Source organism: Lepidochelys kempii, chromosome 18 (assembly GCF_965140265.1).
Source record: "Lepidochelys kempii isolate rLepKem1 chromosome 18, rLepKem1.hap2, whole genome shotgun sequence".
In the NCBI taxonomy this organism is placed as follows: Eukaryota; Metazoa; Chordata; order Testudines; family Cheloniidae; genus Lepidochelys; species Lepidochelys kempii.
In genome coordinates this window covers 7,540,058-7,562,036 of record NC_133273.1, presented here as the reverse complement: position 1 = coordinate 7,562,036, position 21,979 = coordinate 7,540,058, and the positions used below count along the sequence as shown (strand labels likewise).

The 21,979-nt window shown below is 62.8% G+C and overlaps 1 protein-coding gene across 1 annotated transcript in view; it reads left to right on the top strand.

Moving 5' to 3' along the window:
* The first annotated feature begins 726 nt into the window (after positions 1-726).
* Positions 727-21,979, top strand: part of LOC140900101 (anoctamin-7-like) — a 29,903-nt gene continuing 8,650 nt past the window's right edge. Inside the window, exons 1-16 of the mRNA XM_073316729.1 lie at positions 727-1,990; positions 4,596-4,695; positions 6,706-6,854; positions 9,196-9,303; positions 9,573-9,709; positions 12,146-12,203; positions 12,873-12,983; positions 13,266-13,431; positions 14,097-14,187; positions 14,543-14,639; positions 15,131-15,274; positions 16,537-16,674; positions 17,702-17,800; positions 18,337-18,439; positions 19,572-19,683; positions 21,781-21,835. Of these exons, the coding sequence (XP_073172830.1) occupies positions 1,859-1,990; positions 4,596-4,695; positions 6,706-6,854; positions 9,196-9,303; positions 9,573-9,709; positions 12,146-12,203; positions 12,873-12,983; positions 13,266-13,431; positions 14,097-14,187; positions 14,543-14,639; positions 15,131-15,274; positions 16,537-16,674; positions 17,702-17,800; positions 18,337-18,439; positions 19,572-19,683; positions 21,781-21,835 (1,800 nt within the window). The 5' untranslated portion in view covers positions 727-1,858. The remainder of the gene's footprint in view (positions 1,991-4,595; positions 4,696-6,705; positions 6,855-9,195; positions 9,304-9,572; positions 9,710-12,145; positions 12,204-12,872; positions 12,984-13,265; positions 13,432-14,096; positions 14,188-14,542; positions 14,640-15,130; positions 15,275-16,536; positions 16,675-17,701; positions 17,801-18,336; positions 18,440-19,571; positions 19,684-21,780; positions 21,836-21,979) is intronic.

Here is a 21,979-nt window from a genome sequence, read left to right as displayed (position 1 = left end):
GGCTATCAAACTGAGATCATCGCATGGGCCGCTCGCAGCCAGCGGGTCGCTCCAGATATCTGCGTCTCCCAGCCGTGCACCACACCAGAGCCTTCCGTTGCCTCCCCGTCACGTGGAGACGTCAGGTCATTTGCTGTCAAGCAGAGCCCGGGCTGGGTGCAAAGCCGCGTGCATGGTGCCAGGGCCCAGCAGAGAACCCTGGTTCATGGGAAACGACAGGCAACAAGTGTCTTCTCCTCAAGGTGCAGCAGTACATTGGCACAAGGGAGCAAGAGCGCAGAGGGAGGGCGGGAAGAGGAATAGATTAATTCATCCACCGTTGGGAGGCTAAAATTCCTCTGCTCCTCCCTCCCTGGGTCTAAAGCGGCTGCTTCGGCTCTTGTTTTCAGTGGCTTCTCTCTCTCCATTTTTCATGGAGGCATCTTTAATATTTAATGTCTCTTTCCACTGGGGACCAGGACTTTGCGCAAACTTGAGAGGCCGAGAGACTGAGAGAGATGCTTGCAAGAACTGTAACTGACGTCATTTCTCTAATAGCATCCTCTGCAGAGAGCCCCATTTCAGGCAGCCCAGAGGAAGCTGCCATCAGACCGGGCTGGGCCCAAGCTTTGTAAGGGCCAGAGGATTACGGATGCTGAGACCCGATGCACATGGGTCGGGATTCCAGTCAAGGCTGTTTTCTAAAACACCAGCTCACAGACTGCAGCTCTGACCTGCTGCAGGAGAGCCTGGAAGCGCAATTGACGTGGCTATGGCCAAAACCGAAGTGTCTCTTTTCCTTGCACAAAATGGCCAAAACCGTAAAGAAACGGCAGAAACGCAGCAAAGTGAACTGGGCTTTTAAAATTCATTCCCTTTCTGCGGGGGAGGGGGGATCTTATTGTTGGCTTCCCCTGAGCTTGTAGCTTAGTGGCTCTTTAGGCTAGTAACCAGCCCCTAGCTAGAGCGAGAGACAGGTAGATGTGCAGTTAGAGCGCTGGCCTGGGAATCAGAAGGTCAGAGTTCAATTCCTGCCATGAATGTGGGTGCCCGCTCTGTGCCTCAGTTTCCCCATCTGTGAAGCAGGAGAGGGGTTGTGCAGCTTAATTCATCGAGTGTGTGCAGCGCTTTGGGATCCTGTGTGGGCTGGGGGGACGCTGTTCCAAACTGGTGCTGTTTTGGCACCAGTTAGCTGAGCGTGGCTGTAACCACTAGGTGATGCTGCCTCCTACACGTAGAAGGGGGACAAGCCCTTAATCCTTTGGCTGTGTGACTCTATCTTGCATCAGCCCGTTCTGCCCTGCTGTGCAATTCACTGCTGTTGACCCCTTGTGCCATGTGGGGCCCAGAGACACCTCAGCCCCACCCCGGAGCAGGTCTGCATCTGCGGCTGTCTGCCTGGCATGGAAAGGCTGCATCCATCTACCCCCCTCCTGCACACCCCCCCTCAGGACTCCAGTCTCCTCCTCCAGCAGCGCCTACATCCTGCACTGATCGGAGCTCCATAATTACCAGCCACTGCCAGGCAGCTGCTGCTGCTGCTGGACCCCGTTCCCCTGGCAGCTCCGTCGCGGGGGCGTGCACAGAGGGCAGGAAGGGGGGTCCCATCGCAGCTGCTGGTTCACTAGGAATTACGATGCTTCCTTCTCCCTCTGCCATCACCTCTCACCCACCTCCAGGCGCAGGGATGCTTTGAACGGGGGCTCCTGGAGTACAGACCGCACGCCCCCACATGGTGCTCAGTGCAGCCCTGGGGCTGGAGCCCAGGCCCCCAACGGCTCCCCTTTTGGGGTAGCAATTGCTCCTGGGTACTCTCGCTCTGGTCCCCCGGGGGGCCATGGCAGCAAGGTCCTGAGGTTGGCATCGCAGATCCAGCGCCATGATCCGGAAGAAGGGGTCGGAGGCAGGCGCTCAGGACGCCAGCCTGCTCATCGCCCTGGACAAAAGCCGCTCCCGCCTGTCCAGCGACTCCTCCGGCACCATCTACAACGGGGTGCCCTACGGCGGCTTCGTGAGTACGAGGGGGCACGCGGGGAGAGCGGCTGACAGAGCCCTTCAGGTGGCCGGCTGCTCCGGGCCGGCAGGGCTGCTGCACAGAGAGGGGTCCGGGGTCTGCTCTTCCTGAGGCCCAGTGCAACACTGCAGACTGCAAGGGAGGGAGAACAGAATCGGGCCCAGGCGTTCCTGGAGCTCAGCAACCCCAGCCTTGTCCTGGCGGCACGGCTGGCGGTGGTGATTGTGGGTGTTTGCCGGTGCTACCTGGCTAGGGGGCTGTTGTGATAGAGTGTGTGTGTGTGTGTGGGGGGGTATTCTCAGGTGTTCCATGGCAGGGGGTTGGGGGGTGCAGTTGGTTTCATCCTTGTTTTCATAAATCTTGCCTGCACTGGTGAGAAAAACACCTGGCGGTTTCCATAGTGTCCAACGCGCACGCAGCCCAGCCCCCACGCCCCCGGGCGGAACACGGACAGGTGTGTGGAAAACTGGGTGGATTGGTTTTGTGAAAATCCCCAGCTACTCCGGCTCTGTGCCCCCAACCCACCGCTCTGCCGTCACCCCGCAGTCCCAGTCTGCAGCCCCAGCTCTCCCAGGGCCCGGCGCCACTGGCCAAACCGTGTATCGTTTTGGGGCCGGAGACCAATGCCAGCGAAAGACTAAGCTGAGACCGACAAACTCGTTTCGCTTGTGGCCCTTGCAGAATTGCTGCCTTGCAGTCACTAGGGCTGGTGGTTCACCCTGAGCCGTGCATGCTGGCAATAGACAAGAGACCCCCTAGATCACTGCTGGGGAGCCAGCAGCTCCGATTCCCACGAGTGCCCCCAGCGCAGGCTGTGGGGGGCGTTGCCAGTTCCCCCCTCGTCCCCAAAGGCCTCTGTAGGCCCGGGGTCTGAGCTGGGAGCGGTGAGCTCCCCAGTGCACGTTCAGTTTGCAGATTCTACTCTTTTCATAGCGGATGGACAGACAGACAGGCATGTGTGGGGCTGGAGCAGGGATCCCTCTGTCCTCCCTGGCTCAGGGCACCCCTGGCCCCAAGGAGCCTCTGCTCCAGCTAAAGACTGGGAGCTCCAACAGAAACAGCTCGCACCACGCAGCACCCATCTGGAGGGCAGCAAACGCCCCTGCCCGTGATCCACCCTAGACCGGCCGGTACTCCCACGCCGCCTGCCTCCCCCACACTGCAGTGCAGCAGCTGAGCCAGCTGTGGGTGGCAGCCCCGAGGCAACCAGACGGGCTTCCCCAGGGGCATCTGCCACCCTGGCATCGGCCCCATCCTCTCTGCTTTGCCACAGCTGGAAAGGCTGCTTTCCCGGCGGTTTCTATTCCAACCCTCGTGTTCCCTCCCCCCCCAGCAAGCCCCTCTTTCGAGGGGCGATGCCCTTGGTGGTGCTGAGTCCTGGGGGGTGGGGTGGGGGGAGTTTGTCAATTTCACAAACTGCAGCTCTTCCCATGTCCCCGATCTCTGGGAACTGCCTTTGTGATAGAATCCCCGCAGGAGTTTGGGGGAGGGGAGCCATAGCTGCCCAGCCCCCCCCCCCCCCCATAATCCAACCCTCCCCTTCCCCTCAGTAATTCCAGAGTCCCAGCCCAGCCCCTGCCCTGGTTCAGGTGGGTTTATAGTCCCAGCTAGCTCGGGGCCCTCTCCCTAGGCCAGCGGCTTTCAGCCCGCGGGCCGCTTGCAGCCCAGTCAGCATGCTGCAGCCCGTGTCCCATGCTCAGGGCCACACAGGGAGTATACGTCTCGTGCGGCTGCAGCCCACAATGGTTAGCCGGCAGAGAACCGCCACTGCTCTCGGCTAGGCCTCTGCAAAGCTCCCTCGGTCACTTACTGGGGGGCATTTCAGCCCCTGCCCTGGCTTAATGGTGAGGAGTGGGAGTTAGAGGAGGAGAGAGCAGAGGATGCTGAACGCAGACTGGGTGGGGGGGGGGTCATTGCAGTTCAGGGGCTGCCCGATTTGAGCCCGACCCGGTGTGAGAATCCCCAGTAGAGCCTGGTTTCTCGCTCTTCCGTGTGCTGACTTCTCCTTGAGCTAACAGAGACGGTGTCCAGGGGGTGGGGGCCTCCGCACAGACCCAGGGCGGTAAGCGAGGTGAAGGTTTGGCCTTCAGGATAGCTGGCGTTCTGTAGCGCATCTGCAGAACCATGGGGAGGGAGCCTGGGGCTGGGATAGCCGGGGGCTGCAGGTCAGGACTGAGGGGCACCGGCAGGGTTGTGTGTGTGTGTGAGGGGGTGAGCCCAGGGCTGGTCTGGCAGGGGGCTGCGGGTCGGGCGTGAGGGGCACTGGCAGAGCTGGTGTGGGGTGAGCTGAGGGCTGGGATATCAGGGGGGCTGCGGGTCTGGACTGAGAGGCATCGGCAGGGCTGTGGGGTGAAGCAGCCCATCTGGCTCTAGGTTCCTCCTCTAGGTTTCTTGAGCACGGAAACATTTCCCTGCTCCCCCCCACAGAAACAACGAATCCGACCTTGGGCGTGGGGACGAGGCTGGCCCAGGGCGCGGGAGCTGCACGGTTTCTCTCTGATCCCATCACACCTCCCCTGCCCCCAACATGCCTCCCCTGCCCCCAACGCACCTCCTCTGCCCCCAACATGCCTCCCCTGCCCCTCTTGTTTCCTGGCCACAGGAGGAAGAGGACAAGGACGATCCCATCTACGTGCACGCTGACGAAGGCTACAGCCCCAACGTCAGGGGCAACTACTTCCGAGATGGGCAAACCCAGATTGGTGAGCGCCCCTTTGCCCTGGCAGCCCCCTGGGCCCCCTGTCTGGGAGCAGTGCTCGTGCCACGGGGGAACCAGCTGGGAGTGGGTGGCTGCCAGCCCAGGCTCTCCGAAGAGCCCAGTGGGCTCCAGCCAGAGGAGCCCAGAGAGGGACATGTGCCCGCGCAGGGCCCTCTCTGGCTGTGTGAGCTGGGTCCAGTGCAGCCCAGGAGGGGGACCCAGGTGTCTCTATGCCACCCTATGTCTCTGCCCTCTGCAATCTGCCGTAGAGCAGCCCCGGAGATCTTTTGCCTTGTGCCAACTGCCAATGGGCCTCCCGGGCTGTTCTGGGGGCTGGGCACAGAGATGCTCGTTGCCCCAGGCAGAGGCACAAAGAGCAAGTGACTTTTTAAAGGACACCCAGGGGGTCAGCAGCAGAGCCAAGAAGTGACCCTCCATCTCTTGCGTCCCAGCCCCATGACCCTGCTTGCTCTGCGAACGTGTGCTCCCCACATCTCATTCCCTTGGCAACATCATGTGGCAGAGGGTTCTACCGGCTAACGTACATTGTCCTGAGCAGTAACGAAACGATCCAAAGCCCTTTGCTTGGCTACATTAGTGATCAATGGGTCCATGTCTAGTTGGCAGCCGGTGTCAAGTGGAGTGCCCCAAGGGTCGGTCCTGGGGCCGCTTTTGTTCAATATCTTCATAAATGATCTGGAGGATGGTGTGGATTGCACTCTCAGCAAATTTGCGGATGACACTAAACTGGGAGGAGTGGTAGATACACTGGAGGGCAGGGATAGGATACAGAGGGCCCTAGACAAATTCGAGGATTGGGTCAAAAGAAATCTGATGAGGTTCAATAAGGATAAGTGCAGGGTCCTGCACTTAGGATGGAAGAACCCAATGCACAGCTACAGACTAGGGACCGAATGGCTCGGCAGCAGTTCTGCGGAAAAGGACCTAGGGGTGACAGTGGACGAGAAGCTGGATATGAGTCAGCAGTGTGCCCTTGTTGCCAAGAAGGCCAATGGCATTTTGGGATGTATAAGTAGGGGCATAGCGAGCAGATCGAGGGACGTGATCGTTCCCCTCTATTCGACATTGGTGAGGCCTCATCTGGAGTACTGTGTCCAGTTTTGGGCCCCACACTACAAGAAGGATGTGGATAAATTGGAAAGAGTCCAGCGAAGGGCAACAAAAATGATTAGGGGACTGGAACACATGACTTATGAGGAGAGGCTGAGGGAGCTGGGATTGTTGAGTCTGCGGAAGAGAAGAATGAGGGGGGATTTGATAGCTGCTTTCAACTACCTGAGAGGTGGTTCCAGAGAGGATGGTTCTAGACTATTCTCAGTGGTGGAAGAGGACAGGACAAGGAGTAATGGTCTCAAGTTGCAGTGGGGGGAGGTTTAGGTTGGATATTAGGAAAAACTTTTTCACTAGGAGGGTGGTGAAACACTGGAATGCGTTGCCTAGGGAGGTGGTAGAATCTCCTTCCTTAGAAGTTTTTAAGGTCAGGCTTGACAAAGCCCTGGCTGGGATGATTTAATTGGGGATGGGTCCTGCTTTTGAGCAGGGGGTTGGACTAGATGACCTACTGAGGTTCCTTCCAACCCTGATATTCTATGATTCTATGCTCCCTCCCTCCCCAGTGCCCTGCTCACACCTGTGGGCTGCGGCTGCAGGGGCTTCCTGTTCGCCAGCTAGACAGTCCTGCCGCAGAGCCCGAGGCCACGCCCGCTGCAGTGCCAGGGGAATCTCCACTAAGGCTAGCGGTGAGGAGCCCCCGCTGGTGGAGAACGAGGGCTTCATGTGCCAGAGGGAGGCTGATGTTCCCTCCAGCAGGGGGCAGTGGTGGCATGTGTGGGCCCCCACCCGACCCTAGGGGCCCTAGGGCTGCTGCCCTCCCCCCCCCTCCCATCCTGGTCTTGGTACTTTATTATCACCGTGAGTCCAGCCCTGCGGGAGGCTCCCACCCCCTGGCCCGCTGCAGGGCTGGACTGCAGCCCCCTCCCCTTTGCCCCCGCAGACTTTGTGCTGGTCTGGGAGGAGAAGGTGCGCCCCCTGAAGAAGAGGAGGGGGAAGCTGGCCAGAGACGACCGGACAGACGGGCACCGCGAGCACTGGAAGAGGAAGTTCCTCAACAACCTGAGAAATGCCGGGCTGCTGATGGAGAAGGTGAGAGGAGAGACTTATCCCGTGGGCCCCTGCCACGTGCCTCCCCCAGGTCCCTGTCACGTCCCTCCTCCCCCTGGGCCCCGGGCCCCTGCCACGTGCCTCTCCCAGGTCCCTGTCACGTCCCTCCTCCCCCTGGGCCCCGGGCCCCTGCCACGTGCCTCCCCCCAGGCCCTGTCGCGTCCCTCCTCCCCCTGGGCTCCGGGCCCCTGCCACGTACCTCCCCCCAGGTCCCTGTCGCGTCCCTCCTCCCCCTGGGCCCCGGGCCCCTGCCACGTGCCTCCTCCCAGGTCCCTGTCGCGTCCCTCCTCCCCCTGGGCCCCGGGCCCCTGCCACGTGCCTCCCCCCAGGTCCTGTCACGTCCCTCCTCCCCCCGGGCCCCTGCCATGTGCCTCCCCCCAGGTCCTGTCACGTCCCTCCTCCCCCTGGGCCCCGGGCCCCTGCCACGTGCCTCCCTCAGGTCCCTGTCATGTCCCTCCTCCCCCTGGGCCCCGGGCCCCTGCCACGTGCCTCCCCCCAGGACCTGTCGCGTCCCTCCTCCCCCTGGGCTCTGGGCCCCTGCCACATGCCTCCCCCCAGGTCCCTGTCGCGTCCCTCCTCCCCCCGGGCCCCTGCCACGTGCCTCCCCCCAGGTCCTGTCACGTCCCTCCTCCCCCTGGGCCCCGGGCCCCTGCCACATGCCTCCCCCCAGGCCCTGTCACGTCCCTCCTCCCCCTGGGCTCCGGGCCCCTGCCACGTGCCTCCCCCCAGGTCCCTGTCGTGTCCCTCCTCCCCCTGGGCCCCGGGCCCCTGCCACGTGCCTCCCCCAGGTCCCTGTCGCGTCCCTTCTCCCCCTGGGTCCCGGGCCCCTGCCACGTGCTTCACCCCCCCTGGGTCCCAATCGCGTTCCTCCTTTCTCCCCCTTGGGCCCCAGGCCCCTGCCGTGTGCCTGCCCCACCCTGGGTCCCCAACGTGTTCCTCCTTCCTCCCCTCTGGGCCCCTGGTGTGACCCTCCCACCCAGGTACCCGCCGCATCCCTGCTCCCGGGCCCCTGCCATGTCTCTCCTCCCCTCTGGGCCTAGGGCCCCTGCCATGTGCCTCCCCGCTCCAGTCCCCACCATGTCCCTCCACCACCTGGCCCCCTGGCCCCTGCCATGTGCCTCCCCCCTCGGTCACGGCCGCATCCTTCCTCTCTCCTGGGCCCTGAACCCCTGCTGTGTCCCACCCCCCCCAGACCCCTCCCCCGGTCCCTCTCCCCCTGGGCCCCAAGCCCCTGTAGGGTTGCCAACTTTCTAATCGCACAAAACCGAACATCCCAGCCCCTTCTCCGAGGCCCCGCTCCCACTCGCTCCATCCTCCCTTCCTCCACTGCTCGCTCTCTCCCACCCTCATTCACTTTAGCTGGGCTGGGGCAGAGGGTTGGAGTGTGGGAGGGGGGTGAGGGCTCTGGCTGGGGGTGCGGGCTCCGGGGTGGGGCCGGGGATGAAGGGTTTGGGGCGCAGTAGGGGGCTAGGGCAGGGTGTGGACGGGGTGCGGGCTCCAGGAGGGAGTTTGAGTGCAGGAGGGGACTGCGGGCTGTGGGAGGGGGTTCGGGGTGTGGGGTCCTGGTGGGGCTCACCGCAGCTCCCAGGAAGCAGCCGCCAGGTCCCTGAGGCTCCGAGCCGCATGGGCGGCCAGGGAGGTGTCGTGTGCTGCCCTTGTGCCCGCAGGTGCTGCCCCCCAGCTTCCATTGGTTGCAGTTCCTGGCCAATGGGAGCTGCGGAGCCAGCACTAGGGGTGGGGGCAGCGCCCGGAGCCGCCCTCGCGCCTAGGAGCCACAGGGAGCTGGCGGCCATGTGAATTCTGGGCAGGCAGGGAGCCTGCCTTAGCCCCCAGCCCCCACTGCCCCGCTGACCGGAGCCCCCAGAGTCCCTTTTTGACTGGGTGTTTCGGTCAAAAACTGGATGCCTGGCAACCAAGGCCCCTGGCATGTCCCTCCCCGCTCCAGGCCTGACCCCCTGCAGTGTCCCCTCCTCCGAGCCCCAGCTCCCCACAGGGTCCAGGCCCCTGCTGCATCCCATGCCCCCCAGGCCCTCACCATGTCCCTCCTTCCCAAGGCCTTGCCCCCGTCCCACGTTCCTCCCTGCTCCAGCCAGGCCTGGCTGCTGCTGATTGGGGTGACTGTGCATTGGGGGGATCTCGAGGCCTTGCTGGCCCCAGGTGAAGGCAGTGGGGGGGAAGGCGGCTGTCTCCTGCCTGACCCCAGGGCTGTGTGTCCCATCCCTGCCCTATAGGCCCTGGCCTGGAGCTGCCCCTGGACGCTGGCACATGGCAGCTCTGCCCCTCTGGGGGCTCCGTGTTCAGCCCCCTCCTGCTTCCCCCCCAGGAGGAGATGCGGAGCAAGCGGAAGACCATCCACTACCTGAAGCTGAGCGCCCCGTGGGACGTGCTGGTGTACTATGCCGAGGAGCTGTGCATGCGAGCCCCCCTGCAGGTCCGTGCGCCCCAGCGGGGCGGGGTCTCTCCCACCGGCCCCCCATTGCCCTTTGCTGGGGGAGGGTGCCTCCTACCCAACTCTGCCGGCACCCCTCAATCCCGACCCGTAGCCCCCTACTATCCCAGCCCCCACGTCCCCAGCTCCGCTCGGCCCCCCTGGGGGTAGGAAGTAGTGGGGGGACGGGCCCCGTCTCCGCCCGGAGGCGACTGTCTGTCGGGGAGGTTCCCCTGGCCGCCCCCAGCCCTGACGCTCAATCCTGACCGCAGGCCCAGCCCAACCCGGACTGGAACAGCTCCGCCGGGGTCCTGGGGAGTCTGTGCATCCCCAACCTGCTGCACCGGCACATTCCCAACCAGCCCGTGGACTATTACACCTGCGCCTTCCGACGGTCCAAGCTGGACAAGTGAGTCTGGGCGGGCGAGCGGGCCGGGGAGGGGAGGGGAGAGGAGGGGGCAGCCGCTCCCCGTGGGCTGGGGCTGAGGGAAACCCTCCCCTGGTGCCCGCGAGTTCCTGTCCAGCGATGCCGTGTGGGTAACTCGCCAGGCAGCTGCTTGGGGCTGAACGTGATGTTCATAAAATCGATAGCTTCCCTGGCCCAGCTCTGCCGGTGCCCCTCAATCCCGACCCGCAGCCCCCCTGACATCCCAGCCCTTTGGCTTTGTATAGTTATGTACCGAGCCAGCCAAACACACCTGATGCCCACCTGTGCTGCCCCCCCCCAGCTCTGCTAATGCTCCTGAGCCACGACCCCTAGCCCACGGGCCTTCTCCGAGCCCTGACTGACCACTGGCTGTTGTGGGACCTGGTTTGCCAGGCTCTGTGAGAGCAATTGATCAGAGCCCCTGGTGCCCATCTCAGGGGAAGAGATTTTCCAGCCCTTGACACAGATGAGTTTGTAGTCAAGCAACCGGGGGCAGATCCTAGTCTGAATTTCAAGGCAGGGGGGCGAGTGGAAGCATTGCCAGGAAAGTAACTCCCAGCCCTCACCTCCTGGGCTGTTTGTGCAGGGAAGCCCCCTGCTGAGGGCCTGGCCCTGTGTCACGGAGTCCCCGGGCGATGCTCTGGAACTGCTCCCCATGAAGCCAGGCAGGACTCTGGGGCAGTCGCCTTCCTGTGAGCAGCCTGTCTGCAGGGCACACAGCTTCCACCTTCCTGGGTCTGACCTCGGAGCATTCAGCATCCTCTGCCCCTCCGTGCCAGGAAACAGGGTGTCGGCCATTCCCTGTGTCCAGACCCCTACACACACCTGCCCTCTAGGGCTCTGCAATGATCATACACCATTACCCCACCACCTAGATACTTAAGAACTACATAGGGGAAACTGAGGCACCCCCAGACTATTCAGAGGAAACATTAAGAACAGTCCCACTTCGTCACACCCTGCCAGTGGGATGTTCCCAGAGAGGCCAGCAGACGGTGAAGGCAGGTGACTGGAAGGGCTTTCAGAGGCAGCGGCTGCCTGGGTGCTTGAGAGCAGCCACTTCCCGCCATGCAGCACGTGCTGGCTCGGTGCTGCGTCTTGCAGGCTCATGCCCAGCCTGCTCCCACCAAGGCAGCGGGGCTGGATCGGGCCCTTTCCCTTGCTGCGTGTCAGGATATCTGGGAGGGTCAGGAATGGACCCTCCCATCCCTTTGGGGGCTGGGTGACTCACAGGTTCTTGGCCCCCGGCCCATCACCGCAGTATCTGAGCAGTTCCCTGTCTTGACTGGGTTTATCCTCCCCCACTTCCCGGGAGTCTGGCTGGGGTTGGGCCCTGCTGGGCCGAGAGCCCAGAGACACTGAGTGACATGCCCAGGGTCACACAGGGAGTCTGTGGCAGAGCAGGGATTCAAACCCAGGCCTCCCAAGTCCAGGCTGCTTCCCTGACCACTGGGCCACCCTTCCTGCTACTCATGGCACGTCCTGCACTCTGGAAGGCGCTCAGATACCCCGGTGACGGGCCTGGAATAAATCCCTGGGCGGAGGAGACCATGTGTTGCCCGCGTGACCCTCTCGAGGGCGCTGGAGCAAAGCCAACACCTCGCAGGGTCCCCCTGAGGCTTGGCTGGAGGCAGCGGTAGGGTTGCTAACTTTCTAATCCCTGAAAACCGAACACCCCTGCTCTGCCCCTTCCCCGAGGCCCCGCCCTCTGCCCCACCTCTTCCTTTGAGGCCCCCCGGCCCCACCTGTAGTGTGCTCCCCTTACCCCCTCTGTCGCTTGCTCTCCCCCCCGCCCCCGTTGCTCACTCCCCCTCCCCTGGGACTCAGCTGGTGCCAGCAGAACCGGGCTGGGAGGAGCTGAGGCCGAGTCTGTCCATTCGGGGCACAGCGTGGCACGGCAGGGGTCAGCCCCCGGGGCAAGGGGCTGGGGTGGGGAAATCGCGGCACAGCGGAGAAGGGAGGGGGGTCCCTGAGTGAGGGGCTGGGGAAATCGGGGCACAGTGGGAGGTGTGGGGGGCAGACAGGTAACACCCCCACCCCACCCTGGATGGCGCTGGGACCTACTTTGGAGCCTGGTCCAGGAGCCACCCAGTTCTCGCCATGGGGCTGGGGGGTGGGAAGAGCAGCAGCTGCTAGGCAGAGCTGCGCCCCCAGGCTCCAGCAGCAGCTGCTGCTCTTCCCACCCCCCAGTGGCAGAGGCCGGTTACTGCAGGTAACTGGACTTTTAGCGCCCAGTCAGCTGTGCTGACCGGACACTGCCAGGTTCCCTTTTCAGCTGGACGGTCCCGTCGAAAACCGGACACCTGGCAACCCTAGGGGACCCCAGGCCCAGGGACCAAGCCCGCCAGGCAGCACCGTCCTGGCTCTCTCTTCCCCTGGCCCCACTGCAGCGAGGCTGTTTGTTGTTTATCCCCCCAGGTTCCTGGGCAGCGACTCCCGGGACTCCTACTTCAGCAACACCCAGCGACATTGCATCGTAAGTGGGGTGGGGGGAGCCTGGGGACCTCAGGGGCCTGCCCCCCTCTGCGCCAGCCATGCCAGGCAGCCTGAGCTCTGCGGCTGCTCTGCTAGGGGCGGCTCTGCTGAAGGTTCAGGCTTGGGTCCAGAATTAACCCTCTTGCCCATCGCACTAGAGACAGCTCCGCGGACCCGTCATGTGGTGGGAGGCCAGATCGAAATCCCCTCGCTCTCTAATGGGCTGATTTAACCACCCCTCAGATCCAGCCCACCAGCTCTGTGTGGAAACCCCCACCCAGATTCCCCCTTCATGGCTTCAGGCCCAGCTCTGTGCTTTAGCTTCTGTGGGCCCCACAGCTGGTGGGAAATGCTAGAACCAGCGACGTGTGTTCGAATCCAATCTCAGGCTCTAGGGCATGGCTGATTGCCTGGGGAAGGGTCAGGAAGGCTCCCTCTGCCCTGCATCTAGCACAGGCCAAGGGGAGTGTGGGGGCATCAGAGCCGCGGGCAGCTCCTGCCCTGGGGGCTGGGCCAGAAAGGTCAATGCAAAGGCTCCCGTTAGCGTCCCAAGGCCCAGGTTGTGAGCTCCACAAGGCTGTGCCTAGCCGGGGCTTGCTGGGTTCCTGCTCTGTGTGAGCCCTGGCGAGGGCAGGCATTGCTGATGGTGCCGCGCACCTCGGGTCGGCAGGTCTATGAGATCCTGGCTCGCACCGTCTACGGGAAGCGGAAACGCGCCGAGATCGGGATCAACCGGCTGCTGAACGAGCGGGTGTACGCTGCTGCCTTCCCACTGCACGAGGTAGGGGCTGCCGGGTGGGCTGCCTTCCCTCCGGATCTGGGATGGGGGGGCCTGGGAGGGAGCCGTCCCTCTGGAGCTGGGATGGGGGGGCCTGGGAGGGAGCCGTCCCTCTGGAGCTGGGATCGGAGGTCCGGGGGGGCAGCTGCTGGCTCCGCAGGTCCTGGCTGGTCACTGCAGCCATTCAGCTGGCACTAGGCGGGGGTCCTGGGCACCGCAGAGACCCTGTCCCATCCTTGCTGTGCAGGTGGCCGACCCACCTCCCTCTCTGTTGCCTTGACCCAGGGCCCCTTCGAGACGCCTGAGTCTGAGGTCCCCGATGACGCCCTGAACCCTCGCCAAGTCCTCTACCGCTTCTGGGCCCAGTGGGGTTGCTGGTACCGGTACCAGCCACTGGATCACATCCGCGAGTACTTCGGGGAGAAGATTGCCATCTACTTCGCCTGGCTAGGTGAGAGCCCACCTCCTCCTCCCTTCTGTCCGCCTCTGCCCCACCGCCCCCGCCCCCTAGAGCATCCCAGGGGCCAGCTTGGGGCTGGGATGGGGATCACGGGGATTCTTCCTGGAGCCTGCTGGACACACAGAGCCCTGGGGCTTCTCTCTGCCCCCAGCCGGGCTCACCCAGGCTGTGCTGCCTGGTGGCACCGCCCAGGGCTCTCGGGGTCCTGGCCAGCAGAGGCAGACTCCCAGCACCCTGACTGATACGGAAGGGGCCGTGGGGCAGGACCACATGGGCAGTTCTCCTGGTTCTTTCCCTTGGTGCTGCTGCTAAGTGCCAGCAGTGCCATGTGGATGCTGCCCTGGTGCCCCGTGCTCCTGCTCCACAGGGGCGTGGGCAGGCGTGGGGTGGAAGAGGGCGAGCGAGGTGCCATGGGGAGCTCTGTGAGTGCCTTAGTCCTGCCTCCAGCCTGCCAGGTGGGGCGGGATTGTTGTCCGCATTTTACAGCTGGGGAAACCGAGGCACAGACGAGGGAGGGACTTGCCCCAAGCCACACAGAGCATCAGCCCCAGGGGTCTTGGTGCCCCACCCTTGATGGAGAGGGGAGGGAGGGGGTCTCCTGTGCCCGGTGTCGCCCTCCTCCAGGGGCTGGTCTCACGTGCCCGTCCCCTCTGCAGGCTTCTACACAGCCTGGCTGCTCCCTGCTGCGGCCGTGGGCACCATGATCTTCCTCGCAGGCCTGTTTGCCATGGGAACCAACACGCCAGCGTGAGTCTGTGGGGCTGGGGTGGGGAGCGGGGGGGGGAATGGGACGTGGTGTGTGTGAGGAAGACAGCTGCCATGCTACCCTTCCCCCCTCCCCCAGCCGCCCCCCCCTGCCATCCAGCCCTCAGACCCAGGAATTCACAGGCCGCCTCCAGCCTCCGTTACTGTGGTGGGGCAGGGCAGTTGCGGGGGAGGGGGAGGGGGGCTATAGGGGCTACTCCAGCAGCTCCCGTCACTCTCCGCTCCCAGGCCTAGCAAAAGCCATCGGGTCACTGCTGTGAGAAGAAAGGGGGTGGGGGCGAAACAGCGAGGTGCTTTGATATGGATGCTAACCCAGCCCTGTGCTCACTCCCCCCAGGCAGGAGATCTGTGAGAGCGGAGGCCAGTTCCTCATGTGTCCGCTCTGCGAAACGTGTGAGACCTGGAACATCTCGGAGATCTGCCCCATGGCTAAGGTAAGGGAAGGCTGCTTGGGGGTTAATGCAGACAGGGCCCAGACCCTGCTGCCCAAGGGGGCCCAGCTCGATGCAGTGAGAAATCCCTACCTTTGGGGTTTTCCCTGCACAGACGCCCACAAAGCCATGTGTTGGAGCTCCCTTCGCTGGCGCTGCTCGGAGCTGTGGGGAGGGGACTGGAGCTCTGACTGCAGGGGAGCCCCTGGCTGCTCCAGTCCCAGCATCTCCCAGCAGGAGGCGCTGTAGGAAATGGCACAGTAGTGTCGGCCCCAGGAACTAGCGCCGGCCTGTCCCACTCGAGGTGGGAAAGGTCTAGGGGCACCGGCTCAAGGAGAGCATCCAGCTACCCCCATACCAGCAGGAGGCGCTATAGGGAGCAAGGCTAGAGGTGTGAGATGGAGGCGGTGAAGATGTAAATGCATGTGCAGGGGGAAAGGGCTTTTGCGTCTGGTGAAGAGGCCGTGTGGCCCCTCTATTCTGTGCCCCTGCAGGTCGGGTACCTGTTTGATCACCCCGGGACGGTTTTCTTCAGCGTCTTCATGTCCTTCTGGGCCGTGACCTTCCTGGAGTACTGGAAGAGGAAAAGCGCCATGCTGGCTCACCACTGGGACTGCATGGACTTCCAAGAGGAGGAGGTGGGTTCCCACGACCATCCATCCACCGCGGCTGGCTCTGTCCGTCTGCCGCCAGGCCACCTTGCTGGCCAGGATGGGTGCAAGTGTGTGCATCGGGGATCCTTCTGTCTCCTCCCTGAGGCCAGAGGGGGCTATGGCTGGATACACACCTCCCCCTGCAGGGAACGAGACCTCCTGCCCCAAAGCTCAGGCACAGACCAGTGACGTTTAAGGAGACTCTCTCTTCAGGCCTCCAACCACTAACTGGCACCCGTCCCAGACACGGGAGCACGGCCGAGCACGGTGATGCACCGACTCCCCCAGCAGTGGCACTGAGTTGGCGGGTGGCACCGTTCCTGTATCCCCCTCAATAGCCCACCAGGAGCCCCCACCCTTCTGCTCCCCAGCTGTCCCCTCCCTTGGGTGGAGACCTGCGTCTCTCTCGCTGCTGCCTGGGGTATTTCCAGGCTGTGCAGCCCCCTGCTTACACAGTGCTATTGCCCAGCAAAGCAGGCTGGCAGGTGGCCAGCGTTGGCACTTTGCTTTCTCTCCAGAGGCTGCAAATGGTGCGTTGCCTGAAGTTATACGGCACCACCCAGCTCTTCCTCAGCAAGTACATTGCTTCGTATGGTAAAAGCATTACAGGGAAAATCGATTAAACAATAAAGGAACCTGCACACGTGCTAAACAGCTGAGCAGAGATCGCCCCACTCGAACCAGGGCTGTGGCTGGTGGTTAGTTCTTCAACCCCCCTAGGAGGTTCTTCTGGGCTCCCAATTTCTGCGCCGCTTATGCTCAGAACTAGCACCCCCGTGAGTGTGAGAGTCACCCCTTTAGCCTCTCTGGAGAGCCCCTGAATAGGGCCTAAGTGGACAAAAGGCCCCCGCAGGGTGATGCGCCGAAAGGAGATCTGTGGGTAGGAGCCTCCTCCTAGAGATTTCCTAGGGAAGCTACTTCAGCGTGTCTGGCCCCTTGTTTTAACAGTGTCCTCTGAAGCACGGAACCTTCCCAGAGTTTGCATCAGCCCCATTTCCCCCGAAAAGAAGTCACTTGCCCTCCCACAATAGGGCACAAACACCAGCGGTTGTAACGCTGGGAACTCCCATTTAACTCAGCAAGGAGATTGCAGGGGCTGGGCATGCCTGCGGATGCCCAGCTGTCCAGAAGAGTCCAGCAGAGCCTGTTCTCTCCCCAGCGGGGATGCCCTGGGAGGGGGAACCACACCAGTCATGCCAGGTGAATGGGGGCTAAATCCCCCTCTGGCTCCGTTTCCCCTCCTGCAGGAGCGGCCCAGGCCTGAGTTCGCTGCCATGGCCCCATGGATGGAGCAGAACCCCATCACGGGGGTGAAGGAGCCATACTTCCCCAGGCGGGACCGTCTCTCCCGTGTCCTGACGGGCTCCGTGGCCATTGTCATCATGGTAAGGAGGAGGACAGGGCCCGGACTGACATCCCCTGCCTCAGTGAGGTGGAGACGTGCCCGCGCGGGACACTGCCCTGTTCTTTGAACTGGCTGGCTGGGGCTCAAACTCATCTGCCACGGAGCAGGGCGAGGAGAGTGCTGACGGCGATTCCTGTCTCCAGCCCTTTTCCCTCCTCTCCTGCTAGCAGGAGCACAGGCTTCTGGCACCGAACACCGCTCCGCTGCCTCCTAGCTCGGGCCCTGTCCCCAAGCCAGCCTTCCTCTCCACCCGGGACTGAGACCCGGAAAACTCATCTCATGCCAGCCATGGTCGTAGTGAATTTAAACCCCGCTGACCTGGGGAAGCTTAGGCCCAAAGGGCTCCCTATCCTCCCACCCCAGATTCCCCCCAGCGCAGCATGCAGGGACCCCGGCGGAGCTGGGAAGCATGGGCGGGTTGCGAGAGAGGCCCCATGACTTGGGCTGGGTGCTGACAGCTTTGATCGTTAACGGGCATGGCAAAGAGAATGGAGACGATTAGAGCAGACAGCGCCTGGATCGGGTGTCACTTCCAGCTTCCCCCAGCAGGGGTCACTCTCCTGAAGCCCCCCGTTAAAGGAGCCCCTGGCGCGGGTGGGAAGGATGGACTGCCCGTCTCCACGGGACATCTGTCCTCCTTCGGCCGCCTGGGGTGGGCTCCTTCCACCAGGAACGTGTCGAAGTGGCCTGGCAGAGTGACAGAGTGTCCCCCAAAGCTGCGCCGAGACCTGCATGGGGGTGCTAACACTCCCCCCCAGAGTGTTCGACACCAGCCCCGGGCCCCAGAGACCCCTCACTTCACCCACCCCCACAAGAGAATCAAGCCCAGGGCAGGCCCGGGCCGGGTGTTGGCAGGTCAGAAGGCTCAGAGCCTGCGCCTCGCTGGCAAAGTGGAGCAGTCCAGCAGGGGGCACTCGCTGCTCCGCGTGCCGTCCACTCCCCGAGTCCAGCGCCGGGCCGCCCACCTCCTGCTGCTTACGCCTGGGCTTCCCCTTGCCCCCTCCCAGCTGTGCGTGGTGATTATCTTCCTGGTCTCCGTGATCATGTACCGGGGCATCGTCAGCGTGATGATGTATCACACGGGCAACGCCATTCTCATGACCCAGGTGAGTCCTGTGCCTTGCGGGGACTCGGAGCCACCCCCTCCCGGACAGCCCTGTGGTCCGGCTGTGCTTGGGGTGCTGTGAGCTCCCAGGGAGCTCTGACGGACCCTGCTTGGACCCAGCGCTGTCAGTCGGCTGCTGGCCACCTAGCTGTGGAGGGCACGTTGGCTGACGGCAGCTCCTAAGGCCGCGAATAGCGGAGCCCCAGCCAGCACTGTGCAGCTGCTGGAGAGGAGCCCACCCGGAAAGTCTATGCCAGGGCTCAGCCGGACCTGGGGCAGGGCTGTGGGGTGAGTGCTCTGCACTGGGACTCAGGAGACCTGGCTCTATTCCCAGCTCTGCCTTGGGGCAGGCCACTGCCCTGCTCTGCACTTCAGTTTCCCCATCTGTAAAATGGGGCTCGTGACACTGACCTCCTTTGTGAAGAGCTTGGGAGCTGGTGCTGGCTAGGAGCCAGGGGTGAGTCGTGATGTGGGAAGCTCCCAGGGCTGGCGAGGCTCCCGGGAGGGAAGCGCATTGCTTGTCTCGCTGTTTTACAGGCTGGGAACATAGCGAACATCAGCAGCACCCTGGTGAACCTGGTGCTGATCCTCCTCATGAGCCAGGTCTACACCTCCCTGGCGGAGAAGCTCACCCGGTGGGGTGAGTAGGAGAAGCCATTGGCAGTGCTGCCCGGCTGGGGCTCCCCCCGGGCTGCTCCCACTGTCCTGCAGAGACCTCAGCCTAGGCCCAGCCCCGGAGCTGTGTGCGGGGGAGCATGGCTACTCTGGCTTCTGGGGCTTCAAGGGCTGGATGGTGCCACCTCAGGCGAGCTCTGGGGGGCACCCTGCACCTTTGCAAAGGTCTGACACGTCCTGGCCTTGGCCACCTTCTGGGTGCCAGCCGTGCTGTGTGAACGCGGTGGGGGCAGCGTCAGGGCTCGGGGAAAGGCTGTATCGCAGATCCAAGCTCTGCTGAAATAAATATGGTTCCTCCATGCCAGGCCAATTCAGCTACAGAGACCTCGGCCCGTCCCCTGTGTGGGAGGAAGGGACAGGCTCTTTGGGACCCAGCTGGTCACTCCCACCGGGATAAGCCCCGCACCAAGGTCACCAGTGGGCGTATGGAATTTTTGATTGGCTGATGCCCTTTCCACTGGTCTGTGCAGGGCGTTGCTTGGGACCGAAGGTCCTGTGAGTGCCTGTATCCTCTTTACAGCCAGGCCAGCTGAGAGCCCGCATCATTAGGGGCCCTGCTGGAGAGAGAACCTCATGCAATAGGCGTTCGAGTCCCGCAGCCACCGACTTGTGTAACAGCCCTCCCACCATCGGTCGTCAAGGGGGATTGAAACGGAGACATTCAGCGCCAAAAGCGCCTTTCCCACTTGAGCTAAAGGAGCAACTCCATAAGCTGGCAGTAGTAGTAGACTCTTACCCTCTTACATGGACCAGTCACTAGAGCGGGACAAACACCCTGACTCCTGTACTGTGGGTTCCATGTGGACGTGTATTGCTCCTGTGCCCGGCTCAGCCCTGATGGCAGAGCTGTGACTAGAAACTGTTGCAGGAATCCTGTAAGGGTCTGAGCCCTGGTCTGTCAGCAGGAGGTGCCGGCGTGAGCTGGGGTTGTCTCAGATGTCGAGTGCAGGGAAGGGGGCATCCTCAGTGGCAGAGGAAGTGACGCTCCCTCCCGTAGTCTCCTGCCCGCTGGCCCGGGGAGCTGACTGGCTACCGTGGCCGCTGGGCAGTGCCCATGTGTGACTTCCTGACACTGCCCCCTTGTGTCCCCTCCGCAGAGATGCACCGGACCCAGACCCTGCATGAGGACGCCTTCACCTTCAAAGTCTTCATCTTCCAGTTCGTCAACTTCTACTCCTCCCCCTTCTACGTGGCCTTCTTCAAAGGCAGGTGTGAGACGGTGTGCTGCTCCCGGCTTTGTGGGCAAGGGGCCCGGGTGACAGGGATCACGTGTGAGGCAGGCTGGTCCGGGGCCTCCCTGAGGCAGGGAGAGAGGGGACCGGTGAAGCGGGGAACCGGGCTCCGTGGGCAGAGCTGGAGGCTGCGGCCACTTGAGAGATGTTCTGTCCCTGAGCCGCGCCACGTTCCACTGCAGTGACACGAATGACGCCAGTAAACGGTGCAGGCACACTCCCATGAGCCATAAGCGTGTTACATGGTGGCACATGCATGTCGGCATGCCTGACCTATATGGCAGCGTGTGCTGTGCGTGGCACACGTTAGCATGCTGGGTGGCCGTATGGTATGTTGCGCTACCCCTAATTCTGTGTCTTCCAAACACCGTTCTGACCCTGGCCATGGAGATAAGTTCTGGGGAGGGGTGGCTGGCTCTTGACACCCCTTCCTAGGGAGGGGAACCCCCTCCCTTGGAGCCGCCTGCCAACCCCCAGTTCAATCACATCCTGTGAAGGGAGGGGCTGGATCCAAGGTGCGCAGTGATCAGCCAGGGAGGAATGATGTGGTTACTCTGGAAGGACCAAAACGGCAGCTGTGACTCATCTGTGGAACATCTGGCTGCTTCAGTCATGCCCGGGATCCCCGTGCCATGTGTCTGCCGATGCCCCTGCACAATGGATGCACTGTTCAGCTGTGGGCTTGGAGATTCCTCCCCAAAACCACATGCGGGCGAGGTTTATGAATATGCCATTGAATTTATCACCCCCTCTCGCCCTGCATGAAACTGCTCTGCCCTCTTCCTGTGGGTCCTTGCCCGCGTTGCCAGAATCCTCTATAATTATTAACACATCATAGATTTCATGGGAAGCCCCCTCCCCCCCATCTGAAAGAGGGTCAGATCCCCGAGGGGCTTTGCACAACCAGCCGGCTGGCTGGCTCAGAGACGCTGCTGCCCTGCTCTCCTAGCCGCAGATGAAAGTCTTCGGAGCAGGTGACTTAATGCCGAATTTATGTGTAAAAAATCCCAAACCTCCCACATGTTCTGATTTCCGTCTCCCATCGCTGGAGTGCAGGTGACATTGGTTTTGGAGCTGGGAACTGACAAACCAGAAATCTGACCTACCCCGAATTCAAACCCCCGATCTTGAGCCTGGCCCCCCCAAACAGGGACTGATGCGAAATCTAGGCAGCTGGCAGGAGGATTGCAGGGATTAAATCTACCACCAGGGGGAGCCCTTAGAGCCCCAGTCATGAATGACCCCCCCCCCCCCCCCAAAGCACATGTGGCATGTCAGAGGCTGCGGGTTAGGTCCCTTCTCCAGTCCCTGGCAGGACTGTCCTGCAGAGCAGGGGTTGGGCTGAGTCTGGGCTGCAGCTGCTGCTTCAGAGAGGAGACGGGGACGGGCACCCACAGCCTCTGTGACGCTTGTTGGTGTACGGGGGGCGGGGGGAGTCTGTGCTGGAAGTGACATGCTGCTGAATGACCCCTTTCTCGAGCCCTTCGGTCCTGCAGGGCTGTAGCACCGGCGGGCCCATTCCTTGCCGGGTGGATCCAGGCTAGGGCTGAGGGAGGCCCCCTGTGGCGACAGGGGTCAGCGCAGGCCGTGGGGGCCAGCCTGAGGGTCAGAGAGAACCGCCGGGTCTGGCTCACGTCCAGCAGACTCCCCGAAGAATCCCTGCCTGCAGCTATCTCACTGCCTTGCAGGGTCGCATCCCTGCCCCCAGCACACCCAGCCCCTGTCCCTCCCCTGCCTCTTCTTTCCTGGGTGGGGCAGCTGGTGCTGAGGGGGCTCTGTCTCTGGGACAGCCTGGGCGAGAGCAAGGCGATGTGGAGCCAGAAAGGGCCGTTGGGCCGCCTGCTCCACCCTGCGTGGCACAGGCCAGAGGAGGTCCCCCTGGGCTGGGCCCATGCAGTTGTGCTTGGCTAAGGCAGGAAGGCAGCCGGGCTGGCTCCGAAGCCCTGAGGAGACGGAGAGCCCGACCCCTCAGCAGTCTGCCCCAGTGGTTAGGCATGGTGAGAAATGTGCCAGTCAATGCCTGCCCTGCCATAGATCAGAGAAACAACCGACCAGGCCTCTCCTGTCCCTGCAGGTTTGTGGGGTACCCTGGGCAGTACGGTACGCTGCTCGGCCTGAGGAACGAGGAGGTGAGTCTTGGGGGCGGGGGACACCACAGGGAGCCTCTTGGAGCCCCAGCTACGGCCAGGACCCCAGGGCGCTAGGTGCTGTACAAACCCAGAACAAAGAGCCTGTCCCCACTCCAAAGAGCTTTGATGGTTTATCCTTTACCA